The sequence below is a fragment of the Ovis canadensis genome, chromosome 12 (genome assembly GCF_042477335.2).
Source record: "Ovis canadensis isolate MfBH-ARS-UI-01 breed Bighorn chromosome 12, ARS-UI_OviCan_v2, whole genome shotgun sequence".
NCBI lineage: Eukaryota > Metazoa > Chordata > Mammalia > Artiodactyla > Bovidae > Ovis > Ovis canadensis.
This window is the reverse complement of record NC_091256.1, coordinates 84,184,783-84,209,779: the sequence shown is the minus strand read 5'-3', so window position 1 is coordinate 84,209,779 and position 24,997 is coordinate 84,184,783. Positions and strand designations below refer to the sequence as shown.

The window sequence follows — 24,997 nt, the reverse complement described above, 5'->3', positions numbered from 1 at the left end:
CTCCCTTCTGAAGTGTTTGTAACTTTGCCGGGTAGTATTCCTTCTTTGTGTTCCAGTATGGACACGGCTGAAGTGACTTAGCAGCAGCAGCAGCATTGCTTAATATATTCAGTAGTTCTCTTGTCATGCTTGCTGTATTGTACGTGTTTATAGTTGACCTTTCTCCCTGGGTTAAATTTATAAGTGGGAAGGGAGGAGGGAAATGAGAGAGGAACACAGAAATAAGGATTGAGGAAAGGTGTAGGAAAGGCGGGAAGGGAAGAAAAGGAACACAAGAGAAGTATGAGCAGTAGTTAAAAACACAGACTCTGGAGCCAGACAGGGCTTGAATCCTGATTCTTCTACTTTCTAGCTGGGCACATGGTATAATAGCTCCATGTCTCAATTTATAGTGGGGGTAAATGAGAGGAAGATTGTGAAGATTAAAAGAGTTAATAAATATAAAGTACTTGAAAGTGAATAGGACATAATATATGCTATATTGTTTTTATTAGCAGTAACTGGCTTTCTTAGGTGAGTCGTGTTTCCTCCTTCATGTAGTCTTCTAAGAGATGGGAGATTTTTTTAAAATTTTACTTATTTATTTTTAACACCAAAAGCATTTTGTATTGGGGTATAGCCAATTAACAGTGTTGTGATAGTGTCAGGTGAACAGTGAAGGGACTCAGCCATACGGGATGGGAGATTTTAAGCCGCTTATTATTAGAGCTAATGCTGTGTGTTCACTTACGGCATCACATTTCTTAGTGTGCTTTGGGCCTGGGCTGAAAGGGGAGCTCCTATATGTGCTGTTTATAATGTAATACTGAATATGGTCACACTGAGAATTTTGTGTCTTCGTACCAGATTCTGTCCTGCTGCGATCTTCCTAGCTTTTAGATCTGCTGATGATAATTTTTTTACCTTTTTTTTTTTTACCTTAACCGTCAGGCTTGATGTGTATCACTGTTTTATGTCATATACCTTAGATTCTTTTATGAAACTATGTTCTATTTCCTGACTATGCTCCAGCCTGAGAATGGGACAGAAAGGGCTAACGTCTAGGCGTAACGTCTTGGTTCTGGTAGCGGGATCTGTTCCTCCGCACTGGGCTGTAATTCAGAGCACTTCCACCATTCCTGCCACCTTCTGCCTCACACTCATCACGCCTCCTTTGCAGTATCATTCTCTGCTCTGTCCTTGACTGCAGTACTGGTGACCCAGCTTTGAACAGACCATAATGTCATATCAGTCCTGCACCTGGGATGCCTAGCTTTCACAAATGCTGAAGAGCTAGGAGAGTAAAGCACTCATCATTGACTGGTGGGTGACTTCATTTTTAACAAATGAGTTAGATGCTAATTGTCATGATTCTTCAGATTAAAAAAGGAATTTTGGAGGAGATGACGTTTTAGTTGCTGCTTGAGCAGTGGAGGAGAAAAGAGTAGGGTGGTATTTGAGGCTTTGGATTCGTTGTCTACTAATGCTTAAGTCAGGCACTGAGATGATAAAAGTTTAGTTCTGTTTAATTCCAAATGACTGGTCCCACAGAGAGAGAGAATGCAGAAGCTGAAAAGAAAGAGATGACTAAGGATTGGAGAAGTTGGAGAAGGTTTTGTCTGTTCTCACTCTGCCAAATCTCCCTGGATGATTTCATGTATTCTCTTGTGTTCATGATTCTCATGTATTCATGGAGTTTCTGGAATGCACAGAAACTCTTGTTTTCACATGCTGTTTCTTCTGCATGAAATAGTGTTCACTTGGCTAATTCTTGGGCTTCCCTGGTGGCTCAGACAGTAAAGAATCCGCCTGCAATGCGGGAGACCTGGGTTTGATCCTTGGGTTGGGAAGCGCCCTGGAGAAGAGAACGGCTACCCACTCCAGTATTCTGACCTGGAGAATTTCATGGACTGTGTAGTCCCTGGGATTTGCAAAGAGTCAGACATGACTGAGCGATGTTCACTTTCACTTTTTTGGCTGATTCTTAAAATATAATCACAGGAGCCATAACTTGCAGAAACGCTTACTTGATCCTTCAGCACTGGGTTACATAACCTTGGTTGCACTGCGATGTGACTGCCTTCACCAGCCTGTTCAAGGAAGATAGGAAATGTATGTGTGATATGCTCGGTGTATGGCCGCTGCTGCAGAGTATTTGTTGGGTGAATGAATGAGTGGGATTTGGTATAGAGAGGATACTTGGTCACTCCTGGCAAGGGGAGGAGGCAGACAGAAACACAGCATGTGGTAAATGGAATCATCTGATTGGAGAGAAGTATTGAAAAGAGGCTGGAGTTTTCAATGCCGAGTTAAAAAGTCCACAGTTGTTTAACACAAAAAGAACCATTGAAGCTTTTAGAGATAACAGCAATAGTATACTCATAAATTTAAGTGCCTGGGAAATAAGTTTTTCTAAATCTTGTTTTAAAAATTTTTTAATACTCGTCAATGGACTAAATATATGGTAACTGCCTCTTTTATAGACCCATTTCTTTTAAGATTGTTCCCACATAACTTACAGGGAAACTGTTAATATACTCTTCAATAAATTTTAATATACTTTTGAATAAATTGAACAACTCGTTAAACTGCGCAATTTATTTTTTCTCACAAACTGAACTGTTGTGAACTATGAAAATTTTAAAATAAAATTCAAATAAGGCAGCAATCTTAACACAATGTATAGGGGTTTCCTTCTTATTTGTAACTTGAAGAAGAATAAATGCTTACAGCTGTGACTTTTTTTCCCTCCAGTATCTCCAGAGGCAGTTGGATTTTTGTCTGCTGTTGGGGTGTTTATTATCTTGATGCTGCTCCTTTTTCTCTATATTAATAAGAAGTTCTGTTTTGAAAATGTTGGCGGGTTTCCAGATCTTGGTTCAGGATACAGTGCAAGGAAGAATTCACAAGATAAAATTTGTAAGTATCATATCGCTGCTTCTCTTGTTTAGTCTTTCTATCTACTGTTTATTACTTTATTTTTAAAATATGATGTACATTAAAAAGCTTGATTCTGACATACAGTAAACTAACTTTTAGACATTATTCTGTGAGAGTAAAAGATCTATTACATAGATTATGTTCAGCTATCTTTTTATTGCCCATGAATTGCTACTATATTGCATAAAAATGAATTGTATATCATCATAGAATGACATTTTTATATACTTTAAGAAGAAGGACATATCTTATTGCTTTCTGTGCTTAAATCCATTGTCCAAATAGTTTTCTAGAGAGCTTTTTTCCCATGTCCCTAGAAAGCTTTTGAGAGTATTCACTCTTTAATCTGCTGTTGAATTCTCAGCAATGGATAATTTGGTTGTTTAGAGAAGGTGGTTTTCTCTAGTAATTTAGTATGTAAAATCTGATTATGAAACTTAGTGTTCTTCTTTCCTCCTTGGCAACATAGATATATTGCTTAGTGTTACCAGATAATAGGACAGATGAGGGCTGTGATATTGTTCTTTTTCTTACGAAAAATTTTTATTTTTTTAAGTTATTATAGAGTTCTTTATTTGCTGTTTCCAAAGACTGGCTTATGTAAATAATAGCAAAAAGAAGTTGAAAATTGTAAACATGAGACATTAATTTAGAATTTTAAGGAAAAATACAAGAGAAGCCTTACACTTCTTGCCCATGTATAAGTGTTAAAGAGATGCTTTTCTCTTATATCTGATAACTTAAAAAGTGATAGCCTCATTGTTTATAAAAATCTTATTGTTGAATTACATCATGCAGATTTTGCATTAAGGAAACTGTGGTATTTTATGTGGTTTGGTTTGATTAATGTTTCTCATACTTCACCTGTTTTATTTTTTTTTCATCATTTGTGTAGAATAAACTGGTTAAAGAAACCTCTTTTAGTAGCCTCCAGTAATTCTCTGTTTTGGCATTTCTAGTTTTTCTTTGGTCTTATCCCTTTACACTCTTAAAAATTATTGAGGACCCCAAAGAGTTTTTAAGTGAGTTATAGCTCAATGATATATACCAAGTTAGAAGTTAAAAGCTAAGAAAAATTTTAAATATTTTTTCAATTTATTTTTAAAAACCCAACAGTAAGTCTATTACTTGTTAATCTAAAATGTATTAATTTTAAAAATTGTATATTTTCTAAAACCAAAAAATACGTTTGATGAGAGGAGCGACATTGTTTTACATTGCAAGTCTAATGACTGGCACAGAAGAAGGAAGCAACTGGATTCTCGTATCTGCTCCTGCATTCAGTCTGTTCCATGGCCTCGGGAAAACCCAAGAGCTCGTTTGAGTGAATGAAAGTGAAAAGTTAAATATCCTCTTACTCTCAATGTAGAAAGAGTTTTGACCTTGAGGATCTATTGGAAAGATTGGGGGACCTTATTAATTTTTCTGAGGCTGTTTCTTTACTCGCTTATTAAATAAGAATAATAATATTTACCTCCTAGATTTATTATAAGATCAAATAAGAAAAAAATTTGTAAATCACAATTCTTAACGTGTAATAGCCACTCAGCAAATGTTCTCTCTCTGCTCTTCCCTATTCTAATTTCTGCAAAATTGTTTAGATCTATAAACAAATACATATTTGGGGGAATATATGTATTGGGGGAATCCTTAATACATTATTTATTTTGAAATGGTATTGGTGCTTTGTTAATAATATAGGGCAGTTCCCATACATAGACTATTAATAAGTTAACTAAAAAGTACATAATAAAAATCCTTTTTATACTTCTTCTTGCAGGTATAGAATAAAAACCCAATAGTATTTGAGGGAAAAATACTGTCTTGCTGCTGTCATGACAGCTGTGGAGTGGGAAAAAATGTCGTTACGTTTAAACCAAGTGGTTTGATTTTTTTTTTGAAGCGTCGTTTACGTCAACATATTTCTTCCATTACATAAGCTATTACAGAAAGACTAAAAGGCCTAATGTGAAATACTGATATTGAACTAATGAATAGCACCATTTAAGTAAATGTTAAATTGAAACTCCAGAGTGCTTAATATTTTGAGAAGAGAAAATTCCATGATTGCAGCTTTTAGGAACAAGGAATAGAAAATGGCATTTTTCAAAAGTTTTCAGCAGAATCTGCCTTCAGTGTCCTCTCTGGTGGACACGATCAGTAATGCTGTGGAAGATTTGACCGCTGCCGTAGGAGAAGTCAGCTATGCGTTCACTGACTCAGTTGCTGAACAGGTAACAAGCATGATAAATGGCTTTCGCCCAGAAGAGGAAAGCTCTGCAGCCCCAGAAGCTGCAGATACTTCTAAACAAGGAAGCACCACAAAACCAGAAGTCTCCCAAAACACTAATTGTCAGAAAGCACCATTCAATTTAGAGAACCGAGCAAATCGGATAAACAGCTATAATACTTCAGTTTCACAAAAGCAAGACCGAGGAATGAACGAAGGAGGAGGAGTTAAACATATTAATAATAGGCAGCAGATGCCATCGCAGTATCAGGAAACAGATAATGGCTTGAAAGGCGATTCTTTGAAAGGCCATGTGCGTGATGGTAGGGTATCAGTTAGCAGGCAGGATGCAAGTGCTGGATCTGCTTGGCAAGAACTTGAAAGTACTGACAGGTGTCAAAAAAATGGATTAGAAATTTCCAGTGACGGTAAACCTGACTTAAAGGAGGTAAGATATCAAGAAATGAAAGAAAATTACTTAAAGAAAGCTGAAACCCATATTAAAAGTAAAGGCCACAAAGGGAATAACTATTTAGGAAATGAATGTTCTCCAAAAGATATTTTGGAAAGCAGTAGACATATGATACAGAAATCCATTAAGAAGGAAGACTTATATCCAGCAGCATCAACTAATTCTAAAGAGCAGTGTCAAGGAAAAATCAAAGAACAAATGAATCCAACAAAATACTATAAAGGGAAAGCAGATATAAGAACAAAGAAAAATGAAGCCATTTCTGCCAAAAAAGAAACAGCAAAGAGTAAAGATGAAAAATATTTTAAGATAATATCAGAAAAAGGTGAGGTCTCCTAGTGTGAGTTTGAGTGATAAAATTTTCTCTTAATTTTTTCACATTAGGAAAAACATCATCCAACTTCTTTAATTTTTCTCTGTACGTGTGTATTACTAAGGCTTTCTTGAGTCCTCTTACTGGGAGACATTTTTAAAGTCATGCAGTTTTTTCTTACAGTCCTTTCAAAAGCATGTTGTTTGTATTCCTCTGATTTAAGTATTGCCCCTGGTCCCTGCATTATTTGGACAATTTTAAGGACCTTCATTTTACTTAATGCCCATTTATTGTACAACCCAGAACTCTATGGTTTTCTTAAGTACTCTGCATACTTTAATTGGAGTTTATTTGGTGTGCTGTAGTTGAATTTTAAAATTTTGTGTTTTTGTAACCTACCCTTAACTGTTTATACATTGTTGCTCTTCACATCTTTCCTGGTAAGAGTCTACCAAATGTTTTATGTTTTCCTTGAAAGCAATGGATTTTTATTTTATTGAAACACATGCTTCAGAATATGTCTTTTCATTTCGCCATACATTGAGAGTTTTATGTGACTTCTGGGTTTCCAAAGCATATACATGAACAATCTTTTTATTCATGAGTTCTCTATGTACAATTACGATTCCAACTAAACAGTCACAATTTTCATCCACAATATTTGTGACAGTTTTCAAAACAATTAGCTGACAGTTACTTGGTTTTCTTCATATTGTCAGTTACCACTCCTGGTTATCCCTTGAAGTGAAGTGAAAGTGGCTCAGTCATGTCCAACTCTGTGACCCCATGGACTGTAGCCCACCAGGCTCCTCTGTCCATAGGATTCTCCAGGCCAGAATTACTGGAGTGGGTATCTGTTCCCTTCTCCAGGAGATCTTCCCAATCAGGGATCAAAACTAGGTCTCCCCCATTGCAGGCAGATTATTTATCATCTGAGCCATGGTTATCCCTTAGTCATTCTTGTTTACCATTGATCTGATCACAACACCAGAAGTACACTGGCTTTTATTTATAAAAGATACATATGGAATTTTTGTGTATGTTTACATTCTCATAAAATAACAAAAAACTGAGTAGCACTAGAAATGCAGAAGGCCGTTTCAGTTCTGCTGCAAGACTTTCTGTGTGATGGGAAGCTGCTGTTTATCAGTTGTCTGAGTGATTTTTAAATGATATAATAGAGGCTGATCCAAGATGGATGAGCCAATTAAAAAGGAATGTAAATTTTTGGAAATATATCTGTTTTGAAGTTTATCCTCCTAGCAGTTGTTTGAAATGTCAGATTCAGTGGTTTTTTTTTTTTTCAGTAGCCTTGATTTAATTTTGGTAGCCTTATTACCTGAAGTAATAAAAATCAAAAGAAATAAAATTAAGTAAAATAGTTTACATATTATCTTATTCATAAAATAACAGAATGGATGCTGTTAATAAGTACTTCACAGATAGTAGTGCAGAATTTAAAATTTTGATTTGTTTAAATTAAGAAGCATGCTACTACCTAAAGGAATCACATATCTCTCAATATTCTAGATTTTAATGAGTACTAAACTGAAAATCCTGTAGACAGAGGAGCCCGGTGTGCTACAGTCAGCCCATGGGGTCGCAAGAGTCAGACACGACTTAGCAACTGAACCACCACCTCCAAACTGGAACATATTATGATTTAAAAATCATTTTGAAAATCATTTGACCCATATGGATTGTCCCTTCATATAGCTGAACTGTAATATTGCTAGTATTAATACCTGAGTCCTAGGTTCTGACAGAGCTTATAAGATATAATAAGAGGAAGACGGGTTTCCTTTTCCCTTTCTGAATGCAGGGCCTACTTCAGGTAATATCTTATAGTAGTAAATTTCTTGCTACCCTTCTCAGAGCTCTCCTGCTCCCTTAGAATCCACGCAGTGCTAAAACCTGGGAGTCAGAATGCCTAGGTTCTAGAGTAGATCTGCCGTCATCGCAGTCCTGTCTGATAGAAGTTTCTGCAGTGATGGAAGAGTTCGGCACATCTGTATTGCTCCATACAGTAACCACTGTCCACACATAGCTCTTGAGCACTTGGAATGTGGCTAGTAGCACTGGAGAACTAAGTTTTAAATTTTATTATTTCTACTTAATTTAAATAACTGCATGTGGCTGGTGACTAAGTGTTGTCAGTGCAGAATATAACATTGGTTATGGTTTTACCCTTTGATAGTTTTATTTTACTGAATTAAAAGTGGGACTTGGACTAGGGACCCTGAGGCTACCATGTTTCTAACTCTAAATATTGGATTTAGATCCCATATCTTATTCTCGTTCTTTGTCTCTCCACTTGAATTTTAAACTTTGATTCCTGTAGTGCAGATGATTTTAGCTGAGTATAATGAGAGAAATGTCTAGACTGAACTAATAACTTCTGACTGCTGTGGTCTCTTCATCCTTCTGGGGTTGTTTTAGAATTCTGAGAAGGTTACATCTTGTCTAAATGAATCTCAACGTGATGCAGTTTCAAAATCTTTACTTTTTAAGTAAATGATATTAATAATAACTAGTGCTTTTTAAAAGAATATAAAATTAATTGACCAGTTTGTCTTCTGGAAATGTAATTTGAAATTTGGGTATATGTAAGTAAAGTTTCCCTGGGAAGTCTGTCTTTCACAGATGATGTGTTAAGTTTGATATATATGCTTCCAGATATTTTTGTATGTATCCATAAACTTATACTGCATGGATGTGTGTATACATTGCATGTAGATGTGTGTATGTGTGTTACTCTGTTTTTTTAAATCAGATGATAACTTCTGTTTTATTTCTCTTAACATTATATGGTAGGCATTCTTTCCCTGTGAGCATTTCAAAGTTCACCTCCTCATTTTTAATGATTGCATAGTGTATCATTGCACAGATGTATCATAATTTACTTAACCAAGGCCCAGCGTTGGACATTTAGCGTGCATTTTTATTTTCTTTTGCTGTTAAACACAGTTCTGTAAATACATATCACTGCCCATCTGTTAATTATTTTTTTAGGCTGAATTCTTAGAAATGGAATTGGTTAATTCTTATAAATGAATCAAAGACTATACAAATTGGAAACTTTGATATGTCTTGCCAGATTGCTATCTAGAAAGTTGAATCATTTATATTTCAATCAGTAGTGTATGTCTGTCTGTCTCTTTGTTCTGCTTCTAGCACTAAGCAGTATCAGCTATGAAAATTTTGGCTAAGATGATGACCAATAATGTCTCTTGTTACATGAATAATTTCAGTCAGATCCGTATGTATTAGCAATACTTAAACTTCTTTGTGTGCTACTAATGCTTTAAAAAAAATTGTGGAAGATGGCAAGCCCTATTATTCTGTTTATCTGTATCATGGTTGGAAAATCCCTGTGACTGACATTATTTATATAATTCAAATATGCAAGTCAGTTTATTCTAGTAAAACATAAAAATCCAAAACTTGGGCTTCTTAGATGAAAAAATATTTTTCTAAAGTGGAAAATTCAGATTGTGTGTGTGTATATATATTTGTGTGTATATGAATATATATGACACATATATATAACATATATATGACTATAGCAAATTTGCCATTATTTTATAGCATTAAATTTTGATCTGCTCTCCTTGTCATTCCAAATAGATAATTCCTACATGGACAAAGATGAGCATGGTTCATCCTCTGAAAGTGAAGATGAAGCTCTGGGTAAATACCATGAGGCCTTATCCAGAACACACAATTCCAGACTACCATTGGCAGATTCTAGACAAAAGAGCTATACTTGGGAAACGAGACAGAAATATAGTCCTCTTTCTGCAGAGTATGATGGATACAGTAGTGAAGCATCAATAGATGAAGGTAAGATAGGTTAATTATTTAATTTTTTTAGATGATACGCTATAGTATTTAGTTATTTGTTTCTACACCTCTGGGCATCTGTGGCTGCACAGTAAATGAGAGCACGAATAGTCTAGTCGCATTTCTGGGACTGCAGTTTATTCAAATTCAAATCTTTGAGCTCAAGCCAAAACCAGAACATCCCAAACCAAAACACCAAGAATTGAAATACAGTGGTAATTCTAGTGCTCTTTCACAATGAACATATGTCTAGCAGTCATGAAATGGGAAATGGGAATATGCTCTTGTCTCAGATGGAATCATTTCCTAAATACCTGTTACAGGAACTGATATCTCACAGTGTTGACTATGATTGCCATGTGTAAATGAATGCGTTTTCATTCAGTATGGCCCCTAGCATGAGCCAGACACTTCATGCAGCACGTAGCAGAAGAAATGATGATCTGTTCCATGTAGAGGAAAAACTGAGATAAATTTATGGAGTACCTGCACTGTATTGTACTAGGTTTTACGGGGAATTTAAGGAGTTTTCAAGGATTATTTTGTCTCTAACTGATTTTTGCCTCACATGAGGACACTGACATTTGAACTCAACCTACATAGAAGATACAAGTCCACTCTCACACATTGTTATATCTTTCTGAAAGAGAAATGGAGAAGGCAATGGCCAAAGCTTTGCTATTGCTTACAGCATTTTTCCTTCCACATTTAAGTAAGTTGTTCATGTACTTGATACAGTGTGTCTCTACTCCTAGTAATTATTATATATATGTCCAGATATGAAGAAAAGAGCAATGTATTTTAAATAGCACTTTTATTATCACATCAGACGCAAACTAACCTTGATTTTATAGCTGTGGCTTGTGTTTTGGGACCTGTTACTATTGATGACTTACCCTGGCACATACAGTTGTCAAAAGAGCTAAATCATTTACTTTTGTATTTGGCTTAATGCTAACTAAAGATTGGCATATATACCTCCCTTTTATTTCTGCTAGTACATAGGTACAGTAAGAAAATAAATATAGAAAGCTCATTATGAGATGTTCAGAAAGAAATAAAAAATATTAGACATGGACTCTACCCTCAAAAATACCTTACTTAACACTAGAGAAAATAAGATATTGTTTACAGTGATAACTAAATAATGCAAAAATGACAAAGCCAGTCCCCAGCTTATGTAAACCCTGGCTCATGAATAGTAGAACAGAAAGAATGGATCTTAAAGGCTGATCCGTGTGCATATTCTGACCTTGTGACTCACCAAGCTGTGAACCCTTGAGCAGTGCAGCTAACAGTTAGTAGGTTTGTTTCATTGTCTCTCAGTGTGAGTAATAACTTGCTGATAGGGTTGTCATGGACCTTAAATGTCACGTGTGGTGTTCTTAGCACAGTGTCTGATGCCTGATTGGTAAGTGATCAGTAAATGGTAGTCATAGCTGTGATTGAGGAAACAGTGATGGTGATGAGAGTGAGTAGCCACAAGCAAGCTATGAGTGTGCAATATGGGACTCTAGTCGTTTTCTGGTTTGCAGCTTCAGTTTAGGCTTTTTTGCTCTACTCATCCCTTCTCACTCTACGCTTCTGGGCTGGTTTGATTGCTTCTTCCCACTAGTCCTGTTACTCTCCTATGGCTCAGCAGTTTGGGGAACGCGGTAGAGAGAGAAGCGTAACCGCAGTGGCCCTTCGGTTCCTGCCCTTCCCTCTGGAATCACCTCTCATTTCAACATCACCTGTGTATTTAGGACTCTTACCTTTCTACCATTTCTACCCTAAATCATTTGGTAAAACATCCAGGATAGCTTGATTTTAGGCATTCTGAAATGAGATTTACTTATTTCATAAGCATTTGTTGAAAGCTTTTTATGTGCCATACTAGATCCTGTGGATGTAAATAAAAACATTTTATAAAAAATTATATAAAAGATTAATCAAAGCAAGCTTGTTTTAAAGAGCCCCCAGACTGGCGGAGGATGACCTGTGAGTACACGTGTCACGTTGTGTGGTAAGAAGTCTGTTAATTACAAGAATAGCGTCATGCAGAAATACAGAGGAGGAGGTGACTGAGGCTTTGGGAGGTGGGGATGGGGGATCTGCATGGGGTGGGTGAGCTAGACTTGAGGGGGGCTGTTCAGTCACACAGAATAGTGATTGTAGGAAAGCAGAACGCACTGTGTTTCCGAGGCTTCATCTAGGATCTGTGCTTGGAGAAGGTGCAGTAATGGGCCTGAATGCCATGCTCAGGAGTTTGGATGTTGTCTTCCAGGAAATATGGAGCCCTAGAAAGTTTGTAAACTGGCTAGTGTGGCACTTTTAGGTTAGTGTTTAAATACTGTAACAGAAGATGAATTGGAGGTAGGAACTGCTCAAGACAGAAGGACAGATTCGATAAACAGCCATGAGATCCTATTAGCAATGTTGACTGAGGGACAAAGAATTTGAGGGACTTCTCAAGAAGACACTGAGGGACTTCTCAGTATATCCTGGCGAATGACTGCATGCTGTGTGTGAGGAAAGACTGTTTAATGCGTTTAGAAAGCATAAGAGAAGTAGGTTTGTGGGAGGAGATAGTCTGGTTTCAGTCATGCTGTATTTCAGGGGTCTGTGGAATATCCAGGTGGAGATGGATATCCTTATTGTTAAAATGCTGGCACTGGGGTTTAGGACGGAGAGATGACCGTAAGATAGCAATCGACTAAGAAGATAGCAATCGACTAAGAAGATAGTTTTTTGTATCATAGATTATTGCTAATTGAAAAATCAGAGATTGCTGTGAGTCCAAAGTAGATTCAGTGAAGAAAGGAAATGAACAGGAAAGCTTGATTAGAAAGGGACATTTCAGAGCTCTGGATTTTAGAGAACAGCAATTTCAAGTGATAGTTAAATTCTGAACATGCCCACAGGCTAAAGATGCAGAAATACATATGAAATGCTAAAAGGTTTTAAGGAAGGGAGCGAAATACTATCCATTGGGGAAGTGTGAGAGAGCTTCTGTGAAAATGGCATTAGGGTTCAGCTTTGAAAATGGGTAGAAAGTTGGTAAAAAGAATAAGTAGAGGTATCTTAGAATGAAGTTCATAAATGCCACAGTACAAAGTAGTGAAATCTAGGGACTATTTCAGAAACAGAGAAAAGGCTCTTCTTAACTCTAACATAGGTGTGTGTATGTGTTTATATATATATGTGTATATATATGTGTTTATATATATATGTGTGTTTATATATATATATATGTGTTTATATACATGTTTATATATGTGTAAAATAAAGTGGGAAGACAGATAATGTCTAAATCCTGGAGTGACTTTCTGAGAAGTTTGGATTTCATTGGTTAGCCAGCAACAACTCATTGAAAGTTTTTCACTAAGGAACCGCAACCAGGGATATGCTTTAATAAGAGTAGTTTACAACAGGAAGACTATAGGAAAAACTCACCAATTAAGGAGGCCTTTGGAATCATCTATGTGGGAAATGGTAAAAATCTGAATTATAATAATGGCAGTAGGAATATAAGAGGATGGGAGAGATCTTATAGAGGCATCGTTTACTGGATTTAGAAACTAAATGTATTGGAACTTTAGAATGAAGGAAGAAATGTCAAAAATGATCCTAGTTTCCAGCAAGTATGATGAGGAAAATGCTGAGGTCATTAATATAAATAAGAAATCCAGAGAGGGATGTTTCTTACTTGGAAGGTGGGGGAGGGGTGGGAGATAAGAGTGGTTTCATGTGTATGGTAAGGCACAATATTTAAGCAGTTGGAAATGGTTGTGGATCTTAAAATCATGAATGAGTTTGGGAGAAGCTTTGCCAGATCATGTGTACTTAGCCAATAGAAGCCAAGGAACGTAATTAAACTGATGAGGGAGAATGTGTGGAGAGAAAAGAAAGTCATTTCCTTTCATTAACAGAATAAAGGGTGTCGCTTAAACAGAGAAGAGTAAGTAACCGATAAAATGGAGACTCACTAGAACGTTGTATTTCGTCAGCCACAGAAGGAGAGTTTTGGATGCCACACTGCAGAGAGAGTGGGGATGAGAGTGCGGACGAGCTCCTATGTCCATTAGAAGTTGATCAGTAACTCTGTGTACGTTTGAGAAGTGTAGACTCATAAGTGAGACTGAGGGTGGTTGGGAGACAGTAAGTCGAAGAGTGTTCATTTGCTACCTGCATTTTCATTTTACTTTTTCTCCTTTATCAAGAAAAAGAGGTAGTTGAAGGGGTTCATCTTCTGTGTCCAACCCCAGAACAGTAACCTTCCTCTGGTATGTATTCATAATGGGGGGGGGTGGTTGCTTCTGATACCCATCTGGGTCTCTGCCAGCTGGTTGTACCTCTTCATAGCTGACTCAGGAGAAATACTGCTCACTTCATGGCCGGTCACCTAAGAGGACCGCTGAGTACCGTTCTCTTGTAGGATTTGTTCATTTTCCTGGGATACAAGTAAAGAGATCAGCTGAATAGGTTATGCTTCTCATTACTGATCTGACCCTTTCTCTGCATACTGTTCTGCATGTTTATGAAGATCGGACCTTGACTGCTGTGGGTTGAGGTGACTAAAGGGAATTACAAGGTAGAAGGGAAGATATTTTTTAATGTGCATTTTTACATGACATACTGTTACTCCTTGGAAGAAAAGTTATGACCAACCTAGATAGCATATTCAAAAGCAGAGACCTTACTTTGCCAACTAAGGTCCGTCTAGTCAAGGCTATGGTTTTGCCTATGGTCATGTATGGATGTGAGAGTTGGACTGTGAAGAAGGCTGAGTGCCAAAGAATTGATGCTTTTGAACTGTGGTGTTGGAGAAGACTCCTGAGAGTCCCTTGGACTGCAAGGAGATCCAACCAGTCCATTCTGAAGGAGATCAACCCTGGGATTTCTTTGGAAGGAATGATGCTAAAGCTGAAACTCCAGTACTTTGGCCACCTCATGCGAAGAGTTGACTCATTGGAAAAGACTTTGATGCTGGGAGGGATTGGGGGCAGGAGGAGAAGGGGACGACAGAGGATGAGATGGCTGGATGGCATCACGGACTCGATGGACATGAGTCTGAGTGAACTCTGGGAGTTGGTGATGAACAGGGAGGCCTGGTGTGCTGCAGTTCTTGGGGTCGCAAAGAGTTGGACACGGCTGAGCAACTGAACTGAACTGAACTGAACTGTTACCTCATCAGGGCTGGTAAGGAACCATTACCCCATTTCTCAGCTCTGAATAATTCCAGTAGAGAAGCTATGAAACAGCCAATACTGGAAGTATCTGTAAGGGTAGAGGGGGTCAGAGAGGGCCGGGTAGGGATTAGGAGAGACAGGGCAGGAGGACCTTCTGACCAAGCAGGGAGGACCTCCATTCACTGAGCTCCTCCTGTGTGCCTGACACTGTTAGTTTCTGTACCCCTTGTCACATTTAATCTTCATTGCAACACATTGTGATAAGATTATTTCCATTTTACAGAAGTGAGAGGAGATTTTAGGTCAAATAAGTAACTTTTAACCTAAGGTCACACAGTAAGTTAGAAAGACTACGTTTGTCAAGCTCACTACAAAACAAATGATGCTTTAGCTTCTGATGGGTTATCACTGCTGCTTCAGTGTCCTCCCTGTCTCTTTTGTTTATAATTAATCTCTTCAGTCGGATCTTTTAGAGAAGTTTATACATATTATAAATCTGAAATACAGATACTACAGAAAGAGTAAGAAAATATGACAGCCTGTATTTGTTGATCATATTTTCTCCTCTAGGTGGCCATGTTCATCTTCCATTTTTTGGAATACAAAAGGGGATAATATCTCTAAGAATTTTTTTTGGAAAAAATGAGCATTAAAATAATTTATCAGATTTCCTTTGTTCACAATTTTATTTTACTATGTTCTTAAAATTAAGATTTTCTGATAATCCTCTTAATTTAAAAAGGTTTTAAGAGTTAAATAGTAGGTTGTGATATCTTGTTTAAGTTGGTAAGATAGCACAACCGTTGAAATTCTATTCATGCTATTTAGTACTTACCATTTTTATATGAGATGCCTTATTAGATTTTATATAAAGAAAAAGCAGTATAAAATTATTAGAATGTCTTTTTGTTACTTATAGCTTTTTGTTCTTAATTTACCATAGAGATTATCAAGCTGTATTTACATATTATGGCATAGCTATATTAAAAATCGTATGATTTTTTTTGGTGAACTAATTTTAAATGATATTTAAAAATAAAATAATTTCCAGTATGCCTTATGTCTTAGGGTACATGTAACCCATACACAGACCCCCCCCACACACACACACAGACACAGACACACACACACACACACACACAGACACACACACACACACACGCCACTCTTTCTTATGGCTGCTTCACAAGCTCCGTGCTGTTGACTTTGATGTTTTCTTAAGAATGTTGTTCAGTTGCTAAGTCATGTCTGACTCTTTTCTGACCCCATGGACTGTAGCCCAACAGGCTCCTCTGTCTATGGGATTTCCCAGGCAAGAATATTAGAGTGGGCTGCATTTTTCTTCTGTGGGGGATCTCCCCCCCCCAGGGATCAAACCTGCGTCTCCTGCATTGCAGGCAGATTTTTTATCACTGAGCTACCGGGGAAGCGCACTCTTCAGATTCGGACCATTAAAGCACATTTTTTTATTCCCTTTATTTAAATGTTACTTTTAAAATAATTTAGTACTTAATAGTAATAAATTTTTTGTTTATATTTTCTTTAAGTGCATTTTAAGTTCTTTATAAAGATTGTTCTACTGATTTTCACAATTTCTGTGTGAAGAGGGTAAGTACAAAAAAATTTTGTCTATTTTTCACATGCTTTTGACAAAAACATTTTTAGTGTCTTAACATGGTAAAAGTGATATGTATTACATGGTTTATTTAAATTTTTGTTAAACATTTTCCTTGACTTCAGGTTTTTATTCATGAAAATTTATCCTCTGAAGAATTCTTTATTGTGTACATGTGTATATGTATACATGTATCTGTACTCTAAATATGACCAGTTTGAGGAGCAACTGATCTTGAAGACTTTTCCTACATTTTTGTGTTTTGGAGATCTTTTTTATGTGATGAGGTCAATTGTTACCAGTAGTGAAGAATTCTTTTATTACGCTACTTTTGCAAACCACATCTCACCTAAGGGATTAGATGTCTTTGTGCAACTTAGTTAAAGGCGTGGCCTGCCGGGTGGATGAATTAGAAAGCAGCACTGCCTTTGAGCAGACAGTACACCAAGAGAATATAGTTCAGTGAAGCAGATATCACCTGTGTTAGAAGAAAAAGGCATTCCTTCCTCCAGGTGTAAGATATGGCAGACCAAGGTCACGTTGTACTTAAGCAAACCCACCTCAGCCAGGTACTTTTTTGCAGTGTACAGACTACACAACCATATGCAGTGGTCCTAAATGGCTGTTTTTATACACTTCCAATCTTAAAGTAAGTTGGTAGGATTGCTGTGTTGAACGGATCTAGATCTATATGGATCCTTCATAGTTTTATTTTTTGTCTGAGATACTTGTCTAGTAGTGGAATGATGGAAATTAAAACATAGACATTAAAGATACCCTTAATAGATTGATTACAAAACTGACACCCAGACACGTGCACCTTTGCTAAGATCATACAGTTCATTAGCTGCAAAACTGAGGCCCTAGGCATTTGTAACCAGAGAATAGGTCGGTGTCTTTTAAAAGAACTACTCAGTCACCTGAGTTAATAAGAGATAATTATAAATTGAATGCAGGCTCTGTCCATTGAGAGGCTGAGGCATATCTGGAAAGTGGAGGAATAATGCTGATGGCAATCTGACAAGGTTAAATTGGGGCCTGACACTTTAATTTACAAGTTTAATTTACAGGGTTACAGGCATTAGCAATGCCTATAGGAACTCAATCTCACCTGCATTTAGGGAGCATTACATACAGTCACAAATGGATTGACAATAATGTTATTTCTAAGAGCAGTAGTGGGTGGTTTAAACTGACTAGAACATCTGTATTTTCCCTGAGTTTAAGCTTACCAACAAGGTACATCTCCTGGGAAACCAACCCTAATCAGAGAGGCAAGTCTATTTGTGAGGTAATCTCTTTAAGGAAATGGAAAATTTGAAGCTACTTCTGAAGACTAAGCCCAACATGGCTGTCAACTCTGGAGCCCAGGAGAAAAAACCCTCACTTGTTTTAGAGTATTAGTGGAAATTTGGAGGACAGCATAGTGGGAAGGGCATGTCATGAAGGAGCCCTCAAGCCGGAGGAATATTTATTAATGTGGCTACAGTGGAATATATGTTTATTTTCTTTTCAGTTCAGTTCAGTACAGTCACTCAGTCATGTCCGACTCTTTGCAACCCCATGAATCGCAGCATGCCAGGCCTCCCTGTCCATCACCAACTCCCGGAGTTCACTCAGACTCATGTCCATCGTGTCAGTGATGCCATTCAGCCATCTCATCCTCTGTCATCCCCTGCTTCTCCTGCCCCCAATCCCTCCCAGCATCAGAGTCTTTCCCAATGAGTCAACTCTTCGCATGAAGTGGCCAAAGTACTGGAGTTTCAGCTTTAGCATCATTCCTTCCAAAGAAATCCCAGGGCTGATCTCCTTCAGAATGGACTGGTTGGATCTCCTTGCAGTCCAAGGGACTCTTAAAGAGTTATCTCCAACACCACAGTTCAAAAGCATCAGTTCTTCTTTTAGGCACTGCTGAAGTCTTTGTATAGAATTTATCTTCACAGAAATCTTTTGGTTTTATTACTTTTTATATATTTAATTAATCAATTCTGAAAATAAAACAGCATCTACAGAGGTACATTAATATGCCCAGTTTTCCACGACTGTAAGAGCTGGAGCCCAAATCCAGGCTCAGCTGGTTCAGAGGACAGTTGCTTGACCACCATAATGTACTGTATCAGCTACTCTCCTACCTATACAAGAATGAAGGAACTTTTCTCTTCTGAGATTGCTATCTCATTGTTCCAAGAACATTTCATGAAGACTTTGGACTCCTAGGCAAATAAAGAACCCTACAAGTGGGAAATACCTGGGGTTTGGCCTCAAACTCAGATACGAAGCATATTATGCCTCCTGTATTTAGCCTTTCTGCAAGTTGCTTGTATGCAGACTTCGTATCCTTGGAACCTGGTACAGAAAGTTTGAGGAAATACTAGTGACTTATTACTTTACCTGTTAGGCTTATTTCAAAAAGGTCAGAGCTGGGTTTGTTTTTTTTTTTTTTTGGAGATACTGTGAAACAATAGTCATGACAGACTGTTGTGAAAACTCACTTAGATAAGGGGAGAGATTTTAGGAATTGGCTCCTGTGTGAAAAATTTCAATTGTCTAGCTGACAGGAATCTAGCACTAGGCTCCTGTCACCTCCAGACACGTTTGTATTAAGCAAACCAACACGTTTGTATTAAGCAAACCACAGCAAGAGCATAAGGGTCTCTGCAGGGAGCGGGAAGTGTCACATCTTAGGTGGTGGTTTATTAATGTTCGGCAGAAAGCTTGGCTGTAGACCTTTGCTTTAGAGTATATGATAGGAGATTTAGGAAACCCTATCTAATATCGTAAGTCTTTGTAACAGTCCCAGCAGTAATAAAGGTATCTCTACTACTGTGATACTTACAGTTCTTGAAACTGTGAGAAGGCAGCTGCTATGAAACTGGGCATCCCTGATAGAATAATAAACTAGTCAACTAATAAAGAGCTACACCTTTCCTTCTGATGGACTGGTAGGAACTAAAACAATAAATACAAAGAAGTTAATGTCCTTCACTAATGTTCATACTACCCAGAATCAACAAGCATTTGTACTTTAGCGTTATTTTTTCCAGAAATTTTTTATGGCTGTACTTTAAAACAATTTATATACTAACATGTGAATATGTCTTGCTTTTAAAAATTCAGCTTGATTAAGGTGGAGAGATACTAGTGCTGCCGCCTCATGGTACCTCCTGTCTGGAACCATGCACTGGATGGTGGGTAGGGAGGTGGGTGCTGCTAGTACGCACAGTGGCTAGGCACTGAAACTCGTGTGTTTATCCCTGGGAGTGGACTCCATCTAGCTGTGTGAAGACAGCCCCGAGGGCCTGGGATGTGATCTTGGCTGAACCTTGGAGCCCAGCGTCAGTTCATGAATAGCAAGGCATGGCCTTCAGAAAATACCTCAAGACAAGCAGTAATGATAGTACAGGTTGGGATAGAGCAGTAGCAGTTCTCAGAGGGAAGTTCATAGTGATGTAAGCCTTCCTCAAGAAAGAAGAAAGATCTCAAACCACTAACGTACCACCTAAAAGAATTAGAAAAATAAGAACACAAAACCCCAATGTCAGCAGAAGGAAAGAAATAACAGAATATTAGAGAAGAAATAAAATAGAGGTTTAAAGAAACAGTAAAAAACATAAATAAAAGGAAGAGATGGCTTTTTTAAAAGATAAAAATAATAAGCCTCGACCTAGGCTCACCAAGAAGAAAAAGGAGCAGACCAAAAAAATAAGAAATGAAAGGGAAAAAATAACAACCAATACCACAGAAATACAAAAAGTCATATGAGCAGTTATATGCCAGCTATTAATAACTAGACAACTTAGAAGAAAAGGACAAGTTTCTAGAAACATACAATCTACCAAGACTGAGTCAAAAAGAAGCATAATTTCAACAGACCAATCACTAAAAGTGATACAGAATCTGTGATTTAAAAAAAAAAAAAAAAAAAAACTTCCTGCAAACAAAAGTCCAGGATCAGATTACTTCACTGTAGAATTCTATGAAACATACAAATGAGAACTTATACCTATGCTTCTCAAATTATTCTAAAAGACTGGAGAGAAGGGAACATTTCCAAATTCATTCTGTGAAGCCACCATCACCCTGATATCAAAACCAGACAGACAAAACAAAAAAAGTTATAGGTCATTATCTTTGATAAATATAGATGCAAAAAGTCTCAACAAAATATTGACAAACCAAATCCAGCGATACATAAAAAGAATCATTACACCATTATCAAGTTGGATTCATTCGAGGGTTGCAGGGATGATTCAACATATGCAGAGAAATCAGTATGATATACCACATTAACCAAAGAAAAGACAAAAGCCATATGATCCCCATAGATGCACAAAAAAATTCAACATCTATTCATGATAAAATCACTTACCAAAATCAGTATAGAGGGAACTTACCTCAACATGTTGAAAACCATCTACAACAAACCCAATAGCCAAATAATAGTCAGTGGTGAAAAAGCCACAAGCCTTCCTGCTGAATTCAGGAACAAGTCAAGATGCCCACTGTCAACCACTTCTTTTCAACTTAATATCGGGAATCCTAACAGCAGTCAGACAAGAAAAAGAAGTAGAAGGTACCCAGAATGGAAGGGAGGAGATAAAACTACCATAGTGTGCACTTGATATGATATTCCGTGTAGAGAACCCTAGGGCTTCCCTGGTGGCTCAGAGGGTAAAGCATCTGCCTATGATGAGGAAGACCAGGTTGGATCCCTGGGTCGGGAAGATCCCCTGGAGAAGGAAATGGCAACCCACTCCAGGATTCTTGCCTGGAGAATCCCATGGACAGAGGAGCCTGGTGGGCTACAGTCCACGGGGTCGCAAAGTGAGGCTTGGTGTGCTGTGATTCATGGGGTCTCAAAGAGTCGGACACGACTGAGTGACTGAACTGAACTGAACTGAGTAACTACACTTACCTATAGGCTTCATTAAAAAAGTATTAGACCTAATGGATTCAGCAAGGTAACAGGATACAAGATTAGTATATAGAAATCTGTTACATTTCTTTATACTACCAAGGAAAATGGTAATAAAAAAAGAAAATGAAAAAACCAATTCTGTTTAAAATTATGTCACAAAAAATACTTAGGAGTAAACTTAACCAAGGATATGAAAGATGTATATGTATGCTGAAAACTATAAAACATTAATAAAGGAAACTGAAGGTGATTCAAAGGAATGGAAAGATACCCCATACTTTTAGATTGGAGAATTAATATTGTTAAAATGGTCATATTACCCAAAGCAATCTGCAGATTTAATGTGATCCCTATCAAAACACCCATAACATTTTTCACACAACTTGAAGAAATAATCTTAAAATTCACATGGAATCACAAATACCCAGAATTGCCAAAACAATCCTCAGGGGGAAAAAAAAAGCTGGAAGCATAATGCTCTCAGACTTCAGACAAGACTGCAAAGCTACAGTAATCAAAACAGCATGATTATGGCACAAAACAGATAGATACATCAATGGAACAAACAGCCCAGAAATAAACCCACGCACCTGAGGTCAGTCGGTCTACAACAAAGGAGACGAGAATATACAACGGAGAAAAGACAGACTCTTCAGCAAGTGTGTTGGGAAAGCTGGACAGCCACCTCTGAATCAATGGAATTAGACCACTCGCTCACCATTTACAAAAATAAACTCAAAGTTGTTTAAAGATTTAACTATAAGACACCATACCATAAAACTAGAAGAGAACAGAGGGAAAACATTCTCTGACATAAATTGTAGCAATATTTTCTTAGATCAGCCTCCCAAGGCAACAGAAACATAAACAAAAATAAAAGACCTAATCAAACTTAAAAGCTTTTGCAAAGCAAAGGAAATGAACAAAAAGACAAGCTATTGAATGGGAGAGAATGTTTTCTTGTTTTAAATTTTATTCTATTTTTAATTGGAGGATAATTACTGTACAATATTGTGATGGTTTCTGCCGTACATCAACATGAATCAGCCATAGGCATGTGTGTGTCCTCTTCCTCCTGAACCTCCATCCCACCTCCCACCCCTTCCTACCCCTCTAGGTTGTCACAGAGCACCAGGTTTGGGTTCCCTGTGTCACACAGCAAATTCCCACTTGCTATCTGTTTTACATATAATAATATATATGTTTCCATGCTACTCTCTAAAATCATCGCCCCTCTGTGTCCACACCTGTTCTTTACATCTGCATCTCTTTGCTGCCCTGCAAATAGTATCATCAGTACCATCTATCTAGATTCTAGGTATGTGTTAACACATGATATTTGTTTTTCCCTTTCTGACTTAGTTCAGTCTGTATAATAGGCTCTAGGTTCATCTACCTCGTTAGAACTGAGTTAAATGCATTCTTTTTATGGCTGAATAATATTCCCTTGTGTGTGTATATATATATATATATATATATATATCACAACTTTTTTATCCATTCATCTCTTAATGGACATCTAAAGCAGAGACATTACTTTGCCAACAAAGGTCCATCTAGTCAAGGCTGTGGTCATGTATGGATGTGAGAGTTGGACTGTGAAGAAAGCTGAGCACCGAAGAATTGATGCTTTTGAACTGTGGTGTTGGAGAAGACTCTTGAGAGTCCATTGGATTGCAAGGAGGTCCAACCAGTCCATTCTAAAGGAGATCAGTCCTGGGTGTTCATTGGAAGGACTGATGCTGAGGCTGAAACTCCAATACTTTGGCCACCTCATGCAAAGAGTTGACTCACTGGAAAAGACCCTGATGCTGGGAGCCATTAGGGGCAGGAGGAGAAGGGGACGACAGGGGATGAGATGGTTGGATGGCATGACCGACTCAGTGAACATGAGTTTGGGTAAACTCTGGAAGTTGGTGATGAACAGGGAGGCCTGGTGTGCTGCAGTTCATGGGGTCACAAAGAGTCAAACACGACTGAGCTGAACTGAACTGAGGTTGCTTCCATATTGTAGCTTTTGTAAATTTTGTGCTGCAGTGAACATTGGGGTACGTGTGTCCTTGTCAATTATGATTTCCTTGAAGTGTATGCCCAGTAGTGGGATTGTGGGTCATATGGTAGTTTTATTCCTGATTTTTTAAGGAATCTCCATACTGTTCTCTGTTGTGACTGTGTCAATTTACATTCCCACCCGCTGTGTGAGAGGGTTCCCTTTTCTCCACACCTGCTCCAGCGTTTACTATTAGTAGATGTTTTTGATGATGGCCATTCTGAATGGTGTGAAGTGACACCTCATTGTAATTTTGATTTGCATTTCGCTATTAATGAGCAACACTGAGCATCTTTTCATGTGCTTATTAGCCATCTGTATGTCTTCTTTGGAGAAATGTCTGTTTAGATCTTCTGCCTACTTTTTGATTGGGTTGTTTGTTTTTCTGGTATTGTGCTGTGTGAGCCACTTGTATATTTTGGAGATTAAACCTTTGTCAGTTGTTTCATTTGCTTTTATTTTCTCCCTGAATGGGAGAGAATATTTTCAAGTGATACAACCAGCAAGGTCTTAATTTCCAAAATATATAAACAGGTCATACAACTTCATATCAGAAAAACAGTCTAATCAAAAAATGGACAGAAGACCTAAATAGACTTCTCTCCACAGAAGACATACAGATGGCCAACAGGCACATGAAAAGATGCTCAGAATTGTTAATTATTAGAGAAATGCAAATCTAAACCACAGGGAGATATCAACTCAAACCTGTCAGGATGGCTAGCATCAAAAAGTCTACAAATGATAAATGCTGGAGCGGGTATGGAGAAAAGAGAACCCTGCTATACTGTTGGTGGGAATGTAAATTGATACAGCCATTATGGAAAACAGCACAGAGATTCCTTTAAAAACTAAAGATAGAGACAGCATATCATCCAGCAATCCCACTCGTGGGCATATATCTGGGAAAGACAAAACCTCTAATTCAGAGAGATACATGCACTCCAGAGTTCATAGCAGCGCTGTTTACAGGACAATCCAAGACATGGAAACAACCCAAGTACCTGGCAACAGCTGGCTTAAGAAGATATATATAATGATATATTACTTAGCCATAATAAAGAATGAAATATTGCCATTTGTAGCAGCATGACTGAATCTAGAGAATATCATACTAACTGAAGTAAGACAGACAGATATCATGTGGAATCTAAAAAATAATACAAATGAATCAACGTTCACCACAGAAGGAGACTGACAGATGGAAAACAGACTTATGGTTTGTTTCCAAACTTTGGAAACTTAGGTTTTCAAAGGGAAAAGAGAGCATCTGGGGGAGGATAAATTAGGAGTTTCGGGTTAACAGATACAAGCTATTTTCTTAATATAGAATTATGAACTTACTGTATGGCAGAGGGAACTATGTTCAGTATCTTGTAATAACCTGTAATGGAAAAGATTCTGAAAAATATATGTATCTATTTAACTGAACCACTTGCTGTACACCTGAAACTAACGCAATATTG

General features: G+C 37.6%; 1 protein-coding gene across 2 annotated transcripts in view; it reads left to right on the top strand.

The window, feature by feature from the left end:
* The window catches only part of SYT14 (synaptotagmin 14), a 193,358-nt gene that overhangs the window by 53,589 nt on the left and 114,772 nt on the right, over window positions 1-24,997 (top strand). The window contains exons 3-4 of one of the 2 annotated variants that reach the window (XM_069544241.1): window positions 2,734-2,898; window positions 9,562-9,777. In XM_069544241.1, coding sequence (XP_069400342.1) covers window positions 2,734-2,898; window positions 9,562-9,777 — 381 coding nt within the window. Of the gene's footprint in view, window positions 1-2,733; window positions 2,899-4,955; window positions 5,947-9,561; window positions 9,778-24,997 lie in introns of those variants that run through there. The other variant, XM_069544240.1, reaches the window with a different exon arrangement.